This window comes from Zonotrichia leucophrys, chromosome 1 (genome assembly GCF_028769735.1).
Source record: "Zonotrichia leucophrys gambelii isolate GWCS_2022_RI chromosome 1, RI_Zleu_2.0, whole genome shotgun sequence".
Classification (NCBI taxonomy): Eukaryota; Metazoa; Chordata; class Aves; order Passeriformes; family Passerellidae; genus Zonotrichia; species Zonotrichia leucophrys.
The window spans coordinates 56,751,108-56,766,621 of NC_088169.1; the positions used below are offsets into that span (position 1 = coordinate 56,751,108).

Consider the following 15,514-nt stretch of genomic DNA (forward strand, 5'->3'; position numbering starts at 1 on the left):
CTATAATTTGTCTTTCAGCAACTTTGGAAAATAAACAAAAAAAAAGTCAAAAGTCTATTCAGAATTTTACTGTACAATTAGCTGAATTTTTTTAACATGTTTCACTAATACTAACCAAAAATCTAAATGAAATGCCCAACCCTGTCAGCTTTTGAGAAAATATGCTTTAATTTTACTTTAGTAGAAGCAATATTAGAAGTAAAATCAGTTAAAAATTAAGAAAAAATCATGATACATTATTATGTTAACTGACAATGGAGGCTCAGTAAAAAGAATACAAGGCAAAGAATAGAATAGTGCACTGTGGTTTTATTGATGGTAGCAATGACAATTTGCCTCTTTCATATGTAAAAAGTATTCAGCTTCATTTAACTAAGAACTTTAAAAAAGTCTTTTGTGGTGTCAGGTCCAAATTCCTTCTGCTCACATGAGCTTTCTTTGTTCCATCCTGCTGCTTGGAAAACCCCAGAATTTCTTCTAGAAGAAGTGTTCAGCAAGTTGGGAGCTGCCAGTGAATTCCCCCCGACTCCGAGAAGGTTTCTAGATGAAAAAACTAAAATACAACAGATAAGGACAAAAAGTATTGGCACTCAAGAAACCATAAGCACCCCCCATCCCTGGGATCTGCAACATAGGCTTCACTGTCACTTCATTTTCTTCCTCCAAAAGAGTGAATATCTGCTTTTCAGTACTTACAGAGACACAATTGTTTAAAAGAATAAATCAGAAGGCTGCACTTCAATGCAATAAATATGATCGGTCCAATACAAATAACACTTTCTGGTTTAGACCTCTCTCTCACAAACCCACAATTTCTCAATTGTTAAGGATTTCAATACAGATTTTATAGCAAAGGTGGCAAGGTGTTGATTAGTTCTGTCATGAATTAAAGGAAGATCTAAAAAGCATATAAGGACCAAGCACTTACAGATACACACTCATAGGTTCTTTCAATCTCCTCCAAAAGTTCTGACCCTTCAAAACACTCATTTCTGATTATTTGCTTGGCTTTGATTTCAGACTATTAAGACATTCTACTTAGAAAGTGTAACCTCAGGATGTATTTTTATTATTGTTAGATTCTAATTCTTGTATCGTGCCTCTCTAGGAGGAGTATCTTATTTTACAGACCTGTTAAACCTAGTATTTGATTCATACCCACATAAAATTCCCCCTGACTGACTTAAAATGCTGACAGTGTTCTCCACCTCACACTGCTGGATATTAGTAAATGATAATGTTTATGTCAACTGCAACCCCAGTGAGGTACTGACTATCCCATACTTCTACTTTATCTATCTGTCTTCATAAAAATCATCAGGTCAAGACTTCCTGCAAATCTGCAGGAATTTTTCAGAAGTCCCATTTAAAAACTGAAATACTGCAATAAGATCCCTTTAGGCTCTTCCCCAGACTGAACAGCTGCATTGATCCAAATTCCACTTTTAAAAAACAACTCAGAATTTTAAAATCTTGAACCTTCTTCCACTTAAGACCCCTTGAAGTACAGATAAAGATTTTGAACTGATTATTTGGTAATAGCTATTCCAGGTGTGCATGCCCAAATGCAACACCTGAAAGAGTGCACTGAACACTAATCCAGGAAGCAGTACAGCCTCATTTCTGCGCTGCTGCACCACTGCAGTTGACACAAGTGATATAAGATTATATAGGTAGATCTAAAAGGTTTTGGGTTTGAATTGACACTTTGACTGTATGGACCTCATGCTTCATCTCTGATACATCCCTAGCATACCCACTACAAATATAGCCAGCAAACTCCAGTTTTAGTATTGCTTAAGTTGCCTTTGAGAACAAGATACATTGGAATTTTAAATGTTACAAACTACAACATTAAAATTCTATGGAATTTACCAATTTATAATATAAAATAAGAATCATCAATGGTTTTCCATCTCTTTAGGAAAAAGACATTAAGTTACTTAACACAATAGAGAGATACTCCCTTTAAGTAAGTGAAGGTGTCACTAATAAAAGATCTGTTGAAGAGGTAAAGCATCCTGCAGTGGAAAGTTGTGGTAAAATTATGTCTCACTGGATCCTGTAAAACTTCCCCAATAAATTCTGTTTTCATTTAACAGGTTATTAAAATCTTGAAATAAGAACTCTATGCCATGCTCTCAAAAGATCTAAGAAATGAAAATGAGGCAGAATCCATATAGAAAGAGACATTTAATATTCCTGAACTTTTACATGTCAAGACATTAAAGCTACATTGTCATACAAGTCCAGGTAAACTGAAAACAATTTAGAAAAGGACTGGGTTTGATTTTCTGCCTCCATTTAAAACCAGTGAAGCATTGATTACACCAACCACTTATTTTTGGGAAAGCCCAAGGGAAAGGAAAAGCTGTGAAGACTTATCTTCTGTGCCAGATATCAGATCTGCTGTCCATTTAAAGCAGGACCCCATTATAATCTTTAAAATAAAGTATAGGAACACCTGCAAGGAAAAATCATCTGTGCCTTAGAAAGGTTGTTCGTTATCCACCAACAAGTAACTTGTTCTTGAGATAAAGGCATTACTGCCACTCTCCCTGGTGCCTCATAGCTGACCAAAGCTAAGTAGAGTTTTCCAGATTTATACGGTAAAATTAGAGAAATACCAAAATTATTACCTAAGAAACAAAAAAAATTCCCTGGCTTTGACTGCTGTGTACACTTCACATCTCTCATTCAACTGATCACCCTGACACTGCTCAGGGCCAGCTGTGCTGTTTAAAACTCTGCTCCATGCATATTCCAGAATAATTTGTGCATGAACTGTCTCAGGACATGTTTACTAATAGTGATTGATACAGGCACTTAAAAAAGAAATTCAAGTTATACTGGCAAAAATTTAACAATTATCACCTCTCTTACATTGCCAGTACTGCCATAAATGAAAAATACATTTTAACATATACTCTAAAAAGTAGAATCATATGTTGCATGTCAGAAATATCAAAAGGTACGAAGATCAGCTGCATGTGTTAAGCCAACAAAATGTGGAAGACTAGACTAATGAAAAGAACAAAAAAGAGATTGGCAAAAACAAACTGGCTAGTAAAAAGAAAAATCAGATTCAAGATAAAGACATACTATGGGTGCACATCAAATATTAGTGACTTATCAAAGCTTTCTTTAGTCAGGATAGACTTTAGACCATCTTTTGTGTATTAAGGATTTAGAATATCAACCAGTGAAATGAAAGCAGCACAGTTTATGAGATTTGTTCAGTGAAATTACTGCAACTGTTTAATCTGGATGACATTTTAAAATGTATTAATGTATATAGCAGGTATCTTTTCTAAGGAAGATATATAATCCCTTAATTTCTGGTAATTAATAAAGTATAGGTACAAGTCTATCCTCAAGATTCGGAGTATCATAAATATTCGTTGTCTGTTCACCTCCCTATTTAATGGTGAACTCACAGATTTTATATTTCTCCTTCTCATGCAAGCACAGTGGCAGAAAGGATATTTATTCACATAAATTGCTAATAAAAAGTAGAATATGGGACCTTGGACAGAGCTAGACAGTCGTGAGCTCAGCAGGGACTGCAGCCACTTCCTTCAAATAAGCTTGCTTCAAATGTATGTGAGTCAGAGAATCTTACTGCTGCTGCTGCTCTCAGGTGAAAAAGCATCAGGAAAAAACTTTCTGAGATTATATGAGTCTTGACATAAAGCAAAAGCCAAAAGCTATTTGTTGAAGTGTTTTTATTGCTTTCCCTCTTCCCACAGATATATTAAGTCCTCCTAAGACATAAAATTCAGAAAAACAGAGATATCCAACTTCTATCATAAATATACCAATATCCCTAAGAAAAATATAGAACAATCTAGATTTGTTTATCTTGAAATCTAAACCAATATATAAAGCACTGGTACCTTATATTTACCTTTCTTTTCTTATTAATCAGTTTCTAGCTCGGGGGGGTTGATAAAATTGTTGAGTGGGTCGTGTGGACCGCCGTGGCTGACCATCACCTCCTCTGCGGAATTCTAGAGTTTGCTCATACGTCTCTTCCTCCTCCTCCTGTGGGTAAACAGCATTGTTTTAAACGAAAGAGGTGGGAAATGCATGATGCATGAGTTGGTATTTGCACACACACAAACACACACCACATACAGACATATACATGGAGGGGTGAATCCATGCACACATAGCAACTGCTGCTTCTGTGCCTATGACCACTTACTAAAATAAGTGAGGGATGGAAGTGGGCTTCTCAAACCTAGGAAAACTAACAACATCAAGCAGACAAATCTCAAAACTCAATCCCCAGGGCAACAGAAGTTATTAAATATTTGCAGGGAAGAAAAAATCATATTTATTAAATAAAAATTATTTTTCAAGAGTCATACAGGCAACAAACTCAAGAAGCAAAATAACCTCAATAACCTGCCAGATCAAGAGAAATATCAACTTTCAGGAGTTCACAAATGTGTGTGGAATGAAATAAAAGAATTAGGAAATAGAATTACAAGGAACAGCATCTGGAAATATGCATGCTTAATAAACACATCTGAAATACTAGACAAAAATCTATGGTGCAGTAATAATGAAAAAAGCCTACAAGTAGAGTGAACAATTTAGAGATGTATTTTCTATGTGCAGCAATAATAAATATATGCTCTGAATAATGAGAGGGGAAGTAAATGTCTGCAATATTCAGTTACTCCCAGGCATCTTCAAACCGGAAAGATATTCACCAAGTATTCAGAGGTGAAAAAAATAATAAATTTTAAAATAATCAAGATACTGGAGAATGACTTACAAAGATTAAAATAACTACATATTTATTTTGGTCAAGAAATATTGAATGGAAAAACATTCATCTAGTGGAATTTCTGAATGTGGTACACATTGAAGAGAGAGAATAAATTTAAGAGTGTAAGAGTTTATATTAAAGAAAAAATTATAGGCTGAAAAAAATAAAAAAGCTCCCAAGAATGAGCATGATTGTCAAATACTGTCTCAGAAAAACTGGTTTGATTTTATTTCTTTAATATCTTTATACTGCAGCAGACACCAGGTCTAGTGGGAACTTGCTGGAAGAAATTAGCTTTTGGGAAAAAGTACTGGATATGTAACTCTCAATCCCTTTTATTCACAACATAGGAACATAAAGCAACACAAAGCAAGAGCATTGAATGGTTCATTAGAAGTTTATCAACAATTCCAACACCCAGGAACTGCCAGAGTGCAGCATGCACATAACAGATTAAGCAAGTCAAAGCAGTAGAATATTTCACTTTAAGCAACAGAAAGGAAAACCTACAGCTTAAGTTTCTTTCTGTTGTGAAAAGTGAGATCTTACTCAAGAAACTTCTCTTTCTGAATTAGCATGAATATGAATAAACATGCATTTTTAAAGTAACAGTTACAAACAACCACATTCCTCTTGGTAAGGTCTCCTATTTAGAGGGCACATCTGTGGTCACAGCTATATTTCCAGATAAAGCATTACTACAGAGAGCCTGAAACAACTGTGGAAGAAAGCAGATTTTCAGCACTAAATACAGCATAACTGATTTATATCTCTCAGTTTCACTGTAGCTGAAGGCCAAGAAACAGAGTTCTGCCATAAAACCTTTCTCAGTGTACTTCTTTTACCACCTGTAGTACTATAAATTGCCTCACATAAAGAGGTTCAGAGACACTGATTATAAAAAAAAAATCAATAGAGCATTAGATGTCTAACACAAAAGTCCCCACACTCTGAAATATTGCTAGCCCGAGTTCAAACACTTAACTTAGTACATGAGATCATCTCCCATCACTGACAATGGAAGCTGCACTAGCAGCAAATGTTAAAAAGTAAGCTAAATACCTGAAGTGGTCTAAATACCTTTCGGTATATGCTTTCAGAGTAGACCTTTCAGTGTACCCTGAGAAACATGAATAGCTGAAAATAGCACAGAATTTAAATAGTTCCGTGTATACCATCTCAACTGTAACAACTAACCTCTTTTTGAGGCTAAGCACATCAGAGCAAATTTCTACAGCAGCAAATGTTCATCAAATCTCAAAGTTAATGTTGTTGATCCTTTGAACTCAGTAAAGCCAAATTAAAACCAGTATTTGTATTATACACTTCTATTTTGGTGTAATTGTCTTTACACAGTGAATGAAAAGCTTCACATGCATGCATTCCAAATTAAGAAATTTTACTGCAACAGTCAAGAGTGAAATGTGAAATCACATTCACTTTATGGAGGATCTAAAAAATGTGGATGAGAGCAGTGCAGCAAATTGTATTAAAAAACCAAGTTACAGAACACCTTTCAAATGTTCCCTGATTCCTTTCTATGCACAGTGGCTCCACACAATTACTGACTGTCCTGTTGAATTCTGCCATTGTCTCGTCAGATGACACACTGCCATTTCTTGGATCTTACCTATTCACATTTGATCCTAAATGGATCTAATGTTCTCTGAATTAACAATTTGCCAAGTCATCTTTATTAAAAATTTCTTACTTTAGAAGTAACTGAATTGCTTTTCTGTCATCATTTCTTAATCATTGATCCTCAATTCACTACTGCTGATCTTTCACCATTTATTGCCATTTTATTTCCACAGAATTACAGAACAGATAAAGGTTGGAAGGGACCCACTGGGGGTCATCTGGTCCAACCTCCTGCTCAGGCAGGGTCATCCCAGAGCACACTGCACAGGATTGTGTCCAGAGAGTTCTTGATTATCTCCAGTGAGGGAGAGTCCATAACCTCTCTGGACAATCTGTTCCTGTGTGCAATCACTTGCACAATAATGAAGTTCTTTCTCATATTCAAGTGGAACTTCCTGTGCTTCAGTTTCTGCCCACCGACTCTTGTTCCATTGGCTGGACCACCGAGAAGAGCCTGGCTCCCTCCTCTGGACACCCTGCCTACATTGGGAAGATTTTACTCTCAGTCTTGTTCAAGCAAAGCAAGCACAGCCTATTTATCCTTTTTTTCTATTTAAAAGAAGTTTCTTACTACCTTAAAGAAACAATTAATACCATTTTATGGACTTTTATCTCACTTTATTTTAAAATTTCTCCACCCTACTAAAAACTGCCTATTCAGGAACAGCATGCACTCTTTGTAGGCAAAACTTTGTGTATCTTATGTTCACTTCCTTGTTTTTTTGTTCTTCAACCAAAAATTTTAAATGTCTAGACTTCTTCCATTGTAACTGCAGTTAGGTCACTCGTCTTGCTATTAACTCTACTTTTCCAATCTTTCTCACTGCTTGCCTTCAATTTATCAGTTGCTTGTGACTCATTCTAAATTATTCTTATCCATATAAGATCTAGACTACATTTTATAAAGCAAAGGTGATCACAAATCTCTCTCAGAGCATCTTTATTCTCCTTCTATTATCAGTAGATGCTTTATATTAGTATGCTGCTCTAAAAATTTACGTATTTTATTATCTCCATACTTCAGCTTATTTTCCATTATTTATCTAAAATTCCAGCATCAAGGACTCTGTTAGTACTTACACAATGCCTACCTCAGACTATGAACACAGATTAAATGATAGCACTAAGCACAACTGCTAAAGACAGGAGAAACTGGCAGACCAATAGGAAAAAGCAAGGAAAGGTTCACAATGCAAACAATGAAAAGCACAAAGAATTATTTCTGCACTAACAAATTAGAATGAAGAGAGAGAGGATGGAACATGCCAGCATTCTTTAGGTATTTAAAAAAAGAGGACAAACAGGGAAGAATAAGTAATTTGAAAATTCATCTTCCATTCCAAGTTTTGCTGTAAAAATCTGCTGTTACTTTTGATGTTTTCTTTCCATCTCATAAGAAAAGTGAGAACTTTTGATGGCTTCTTTCCATCTCATAAAAACAGTGACAACTAAAAAAGGGTAAAATGGGAACATACGCACAGGCAGTGCTTTTATTTTGGACCCATGTATTCTGAAGAGCTTGTACCACCACCATATTTGACCAGCTGAGCTTAGTGAAAGGGCAAGTAACTTCCATCCAGACAAGTGACTACCAGCCTGCTTTTATATAAAAAGTCAATGGATTTCATAGCTGCAGAATACAGTTATAAATACAGAATTTAACATACTTCACCAACCAATTTATTCTTCAAATGAACAATATTAGAGCAGAGTAAATTTATATTTCATTAAAAGCTTTCTCTCTGAATTTCAACTGCAAACTTCTCTCATTGCATTCAAAAGAAATGTTTAGAGACTTATGTTTAAAACACAGTCATTTGAAGTAAATATTTCATACATACATAACTTCTGAGAATGAATAGAAGGATTGCAGTAAAGAACCAGACAGAACTTATGCATTGACACAAAAGCTGTGTTGAATGCTGTGCTCACACATATTTAGGAAGCAGTAGCAAGTCACAGCTGATCAGCTCCTGCACTTTTGCCACTTACAAAGTAGTTACCTCTGTCTATTACTGCTTACAGATAGAAAATTCTGCTCCATTCACTGGGGCCTTCTGCTGAAGCTTTTCAATTATAGCTCTCTGTGGGCTATTAAGGGATGAACACCCAAGCCTGTGCAGGGAGGCATGAAGAAGCAGCATGTAGAAGCAGTGTGGGGCCAGGGACTGTGGGACAAAGAGGAGACAGAAGGCAAAGAAAGAAAGCAGAAGATATTTTCCATTTAGGTAGTGTAAAGCCTCTGTTTCAGTTAAGCTGTAGTTTTAACTTCACCCACACACTGAACACATGGGGAACTTGCTGGTTCAGTACAAAGAGAGTGTTGGCTTCCTTGTAAAATGACTTTTTCTTTCATGTTCATTTCAAATTCCATTTCCTGATCCAGATTTAATGCCTCTTTGCACTGCCCACTCTTCAGGCAACAGCTGTCTCCTGCTGTTAAAACACCAAGTGATCTCTTTTTTCTTGGTTAAATTCCTTTCTCAGATTTTCCTTCTTTTGCCTAATCATCCAGTGTTGAGCTCCTTGAATACTTGTTTTGGTTTTTGCATTTTCTACTTACCAGTGCTTGGATCAATCAAAAACAGACTGCAAGATTATCCAGATGAATTAAAAAAAAAAAGCAGAAAAAACTCATGCTATGGCCACATTGAAAAATTCACAAGTACTCTAGAAATAGCTAAATGTCATTAATTTTTAATTATTTTATATGCAATATATTAAATAACCCATATTTTCAAGGAAAAAATTAATTTGCTGAAGTGTTTACAGTATTCTCTGGAACTTCTACTTTATTAGAATACTTAAATGGATTCTTTGAATTCTGTAATAACTAAGAATAAAGCCGGATTTTGGTGGGGGGGGGAAGGGTTTGTTATACAACTTTATAGTGGCTTTAGGCAGTAATTTCAGTAATTACTATCAAATGATGTGCAAAAAATGTAAGTAAAAGAGGAAGTATGACTAATGTAGATTTTTCAAGGGTCTCAACCAAGTACTGACTTTTTTTTTTGAAGTGTCTATTACAGAGTAATTCAACATATTTGTTCTTCATCAATCTACTTTGCAAGACAGGCTTCTTACCTAAAATACCCATTCCTTTCACAGAGTAATCTTCTCCCAGAGTAACCTTTGTAAGCCTGCAGATGCTCACTTTCCCCCACCCCAGCGTACAACACATCTATATTAGACTGGGCTTATGGGCATTCTCATTCCTGAAGAACTTGAATGAGAAGAGCAAGTGGGGTTTGAGACCTGCATACAGCCAACTCCTCACTGACATCAGATCATTAATATAAACTCTTAGCCCTATTACTGCCTTATCTTCTGTCTGCAAAGAACATGCAGGATAAGCAACTGTAAAGGATCTAAAGGGTACAGAAGTTCTTCTCCTACTTGAACCTCATGACCCAATAAGCACCTCACTGCATGTAGGACTTTGCAAGCCTTAGGTAATTAGTACAGATACGTGAGTATAAACACATTTTTGCTGCATGTACAGTCCTCCATAGGTAACTCTGGTTTGACATTTGTGTCTCAGCCATCAATAGCTTTGTTGAAGTTTTTAGCCCTAGCTTCACTCCAGCAAAATTATTTATTAGGTAAAACAGTAGTGGCAGAAATGGAAATGTTAAATGTATCATGGCAACAATTAAGGAAATTAAATTGTCCATAAATGCATAAAATTGAGTTTCTGTGTGGTACTGTATCATGTACTAAAAACACCCTGTGATTTTGAACTACAACTACAAAATTATTTTTTGTTGCCATTCTATATGCAGCCAGAATAATCCCTACCCCTTCACAAAATGTTTTAATCTACTGTACTAGTGATGTCTTTCTCCTTCACTGCTTCTCAAATTCTATGAGATTTTGATGTACTACACAAATAAGTTCTGTACAAAGCCTTTTATCCAAGAGAGAAAACCAGTAAATATTTCCCTAATGAAAGAGCAGTCAATTTCAACAGCTACTGACCTTACAACAAACTTGCTGTAATGGCATTTAAAAAATAAATAGAAAACCAGTAAAACATATACCCATTGTTACCCTTATTTACACTTAGAAAAAGGAAACTATCCTTATGAGGATATGTCTTTTTCTCCACTGAACACAGATGGGCCACAAGCAAATATGCTCCTAACTACCTATGTCAAACTAAGTGGCATGGAACTATCCCATAATAACTGTTGTTTTCCCATGTTCCAAATAATAATTTCAAGATGACCCTTCTCTGAGTAGTCTTCTCTTTAGCATCTGAAATAAATTAATGATAATAAATATTTTCTGTTGACTTTCATTAACCAAAGGTTAACCAAACGTTAACCAAATGTTTCATTAACCAAACATAACCAAAATTTTGTATTTTCTTGGCCAGTTTTTGTAAAATTCTAGAAATACTATAAATACTATAAATTTTATAAATAATATAATATATATTCTATATATTCTACAAGTACTGTCAGAACCAGCAATTTTTCAACTAATGCCTTATTACACATCAATTAAAGGTACTAGATTTATAATAAAATGATTTGGTAATCCTGAAAAATTTAATATACACTATTAATTTTAATTAGAATTATCTCATTTTCCTCTGTAGAAAATATAAACAACCTGAGCTTCCAAACCAGCTAATTTTTAAATGATTCTGCTAAAACAATACACATCTTGAGTTTTGAGTGAAGCAATAAACATTAGAAAGAAAGCAGCAGAAAATTAGTAATTTTTCAGAAAAAAATCAAGAAATGCAAAATAAATGGATGAGCAAGGAAAATAATTACATACTTAATCTGAAACAACTAAAAGCAACAATAACTTAAATAATTAACTTGGAATCAGACATTTCTTTGTACTTCATTGTTTCAGCTGTGGAAACAAAACATTTACTCGTTTTCTACATAGACAATTTTTTGAATACATTTCCATAAAACTACAATAATGTAAGCCTGGGGCATGATTTTCCCACAGACATATTGCTGGCTTATTGGTTCCCCTTAAGGGTATTGCACAGTTTATTGATACTTGCAGTCATTCCCTCTGGCACACATGGAAATAAACACCCAACTCTTACTCTGCAGTTTATGTGGAAATGGACCTACTTTCCTGCAAATTTGTCACTGTGTTCTCAATACAGGAAAAGCCATGGATGTTAAAAATTCCTTACAAGTACATATTTAAGCCATTCAGACCATATCCCTTTCACCAGTGAAAAGCTTCTTCACTGAGCAATATCAATATCAAATGATAAATATTTAAAGGTTTACTTTCAATTTTTAAAAGAAAAGTTGATGCACTAAAGTAAGACATTCTATATAAATTAACACAGAACCAATGGACATATCAGGCTTTCTCCACTCATCCAGAAAGAAAAACACAAACTGGAAGTGGTTTTGCCAGGCTGATAATACAGATATTCCTAAACTGCAGCAAAAAAGAATACTGCATAGACTGTGGGAAAAAAATCAACACTCATTTTCTCTGCACAAAGTGCACTTGTGAGAAAAACCTTCTGTGAGCCCATAGAAGGGCGGAAGTAGGGGGAAGCATTTGCTGTATTGCTGAACCTGTTTTAGCATGTAAACAGAAAGCCCTGCCAACATAAATTTGAGAAAGAAAGCACTCAGTGATGCCATGAGAAATTATCAAATGCTTTGCTGTTAGGAAAAGCCACTATCAAAATCTTAACAGCAAATAAGAGAGCTTTGGTGACACTTTATGTGAAAAAGAAGGCCATGTGCACAACCTCACCCATGACAGAATTTGACATACAAATCCCAAAGGCCACACAGAGACAGAGGTGTATACTTGGTAAACAAATACCTATGTGAATTTATTGTGAATGACTGAGCGCACACAAACTAAATTAGAAAGTTAAACATGGCAAAATTTATTTCCATAAATATACAGAAAAGTTCAAAAGAAATATATATAAAACAAAGCCCAATTAAAAACTGAAACAAAATTGCATTAGGTAGTGCAGGGATGCAGCAATTTAAGAGACTTGAAACAGAATCTGCCCATGAGACAACACAGAACAGACCCATAAAAAAGAGAGTATCTTAACTTGAAAGTCAGAACCTCTATATTTTTTATACATACAAGATGCTTTACATTTTAAAATAAAATTTGCTGAATTGCATCTATATTTTAGCTAATAACCATGACTTTAAAAGTACACCACATCATCCTGCAAGTTCTACAATAGGTTCAAAAGATGATGATGGGCAAAATATGCTTATAAACACTAGGAACCTTTTATACTACTACAGGGCAGAACAGCTGGTGGCTGGTCACAAACGGTGCTCCCCGGGCTCAGTACTGGGACCAGTTCTGCTTTTTATATTTATCAGTGTTCTGGACGAGGGGATCAAGTGCACCCTCAGTCAGTCTGCGCATGACCCCAAGTTGGGTGGGAGTGTTGATCTGCTAGAGGGTAGAAGGACTCTACAAAGGATCTGGATGGGCTGGATCAATGGGCTGAGGCAGATTTTAAGAGGTTCAACAAGGCCAAGTTCCAAGTCCTGCCCTTGGGTCACAACAGCCGCAGGCAGCTCCACAGGCTGGGGGCAGAGTGGCTGGAAAGCTGCTCAGTGGAAAAGGCACCCCGGGGTGTGCTGGCTCAGAGTGGCTGAACATGATCCAGCTGTGCCCAGGTGGACAAGAGGGCCAATAGTGCGGCCAGCAGGGCCACAGCAGTGATTGTCCCCCTGTACTGGGCACTGGTCAGGCCACACCTTGAGTGCTTTGTCCAGTTCTGGCCTCTGCATTCCAAAAAAGACAGAGGTGCTGGAGCATGGGCACAGAAGGGCAACAGGGCTGGTAGAAGGTCTGGAACACAAGTCCTATGAGGAGCATCCTAAGAAGCTGGGGTTGTATTTGGCTTGGAAAAAATGAGGCTGAGGGGAAACCTTATCACTCTCCACAGTTACTTTGAAGGAGGTTGTAGCTAAGTGGGGGTCAGGTTCCTCTCCCAAGTAATGAGTAACAAGACAAGAGGGGATCACCTCAAGTTGTGCTAAGGGAGGTTTAGATGGGATATAAGGAAAAATATCTTCACAAAAGCCTTTGTCAGGCCTTGGAGCAGTCTGTCTAGGGAAGTGGCTGAGCCACCATCTCTAGAAGACCTGTAGATGTGGAATTTTGGGATATGGTTTAGTGGTGGGCTTGACAGTGCCAGACTAATGATTTTAGTTTATGATCTTCAAGGCCTTTTCTAACCTAAGCAATTCTATTATCCTAAAACTGTAATATCCAATCTTCAGTAATTTTTACATCTACACAATAAGTTACGAACAAAGTAAAAAACCCTAAAAAAACCTTCCAGGTTTTAATAAAAATAAAATAAAATTAAAATAAAACTACTACATAATAATCCCATAGCACCAATTTACTCACATTCACAAGTATTTCCCTTCCCACTCTGATATGGAAGGAAGTCCATTTCCAGGTTGAGTGATGAACTTTTATTGAGTAGCTCTCTCCTTCAACTGGCCTGAACTTGTGGAAGATTCAACTCTCTCAGTGGGGACTCAGCTACACTCCTCTCCCTGGGCACTGATGAAACTCTGACTTAAGATGTGATTTCCATCAGCTGAGCCTCAAAATGCCCAGCTGTGAGGATTGCTAACCTAATGTGTCTGACATCATCAAAAAGAGGCTGATTATCTGTACAGAGAAAAGAAGTGAGACTGGAATAGGTCAGGAAGGAATGCAAGCAAGAAGAGAAACCCCACAAGCCTGCATCCAATTGTAAAATTGTGCCTGGCTTAGTGCAATACAGTATCCAATATCTTGTAAAATTTTACTGTCAGTTGTAGAACATTCAAGAACATTCTTCAGCAGTGTCCTACATTGAAACAGGACACTGGGGGAGCTCTGTCAAGAAAGGAACAAAGACTATGGCAATAACTAAACACCACTGCTTTCATTTCCTCCTGTATGCCTTGTGACCCACAGTGGATGTCCTATATGAGAACATATAGTCTAGAGAAGAACAAAAATAAACACATCAGAAAAGATATGAAGGAATAAATTCAAATAGGAAACCATTACATAACTATGCAAACTTTTTCTGCAAAAGATTTTATCAACTTGAGCCTGCATGAAATAAGCTCTCAAGATTTTCACTAAGAAGTCAGAAGCAACACTTCCAATTAGGTACCAAAGGAATTAAAAACAAAACAAAACACCAAAACCAAAAAAGCCCTACAAAAAGAAAAGACCAGTTATAAATAGGCTTCATAAGCATAGGAGAATCTGAACTGAGCACTGCGATAGTCCCTAATATCTGCCTGCATAATCAAATGTTCCAAGTTGGAAAGTTAGTTATCAAACACCTATCATGTTTGATGTTCAATATGTGTGACATACTCATTAAATACAAAAAACATGGATAAAAAGTCCCTCTGTATAGCCATCATATATTTATTGCTTTTTTATTAACCAACTCACTCCCATTAGAGAAACATGTGTTCCTCTTTGGCAAAGATATCTTCAACACCAAAAAATAGAACTCACAAAAAACATACAACTGAATTCCCCCAACCTCCCTCCTTCTCCCCTTATACCCCCAAAATACAGCCTAAAAGAGTAATTTTCTATGTTCTAGTATTTATGAAGAAAAACAAATCACCTTGCTGAAAAAAACTGCCTTCACAGTAAACTTCTTTTTTTAGTCCTTATACTATAAAAGACTTATTTTTCTAGATATTATTACTGACAACACCTGCTGGTCATCAAACAAGGAAGAAAAATGCCCAAGCATTCCAGATATTAACCATCCCTTTATAAGGAATCTTCAGTACCTTAAGTAACATATCTATTGAATATGTGCTGTCTACACACCCATGAGTAAGATCTGGAATGTTACTCATATGTATGTATATATATGTAATCTTACACACACATACCCCACAGATTATATTCATCATCACGTCTATTCTGCAATACCAAACAAACAGTATCATGTCTCCCTTCCTTAGAAAGCAGCTGGTCAGGAATACTACACCAATTCCTCTCATTTCCTCTTTAATTAAAATCCTTTTAATTAATATATGAAATGTGGACAAACTCAGAACATGGGAAAGTGAA

The 15,514-nt window shown here is 36.1% G+C and overlaps 1 protein-coding gene across 2 annotated transcripts in view; it reads right to left on the bottom strand.

Annotated features, from left to right (window-relative positions):
• Nucleotides 1-289: 289 nt before the first annotated feature.
• The window catches only part of TDRD3 (tudor domain containing 3), a 93,511-nt gene continuing 78,286 nt past the window's right edge, over nucleotides 290-15,514 (bottom strand). For both annotated transcript variants that reach the window (XM_064713677.1, XM_064713687.1), the window contains 2 exons: nucleotides 3,908-4,044; nucleotides 290-553 (listed from right to left, as the gene is read on the bottom strand). In XM_064713677.1, coding sequence (XP_064569747.1) covers nucleotides 3,925-4,044 — 120 coding nt within the window. In that variant the 3' untranslated portion in view covers nucleotides 290-553; nucleotides 3,908-3,924. The remainder of the gene's footprint in view (nucleotides 554-3,907; nucleotides 4,045-15,514) is intronic.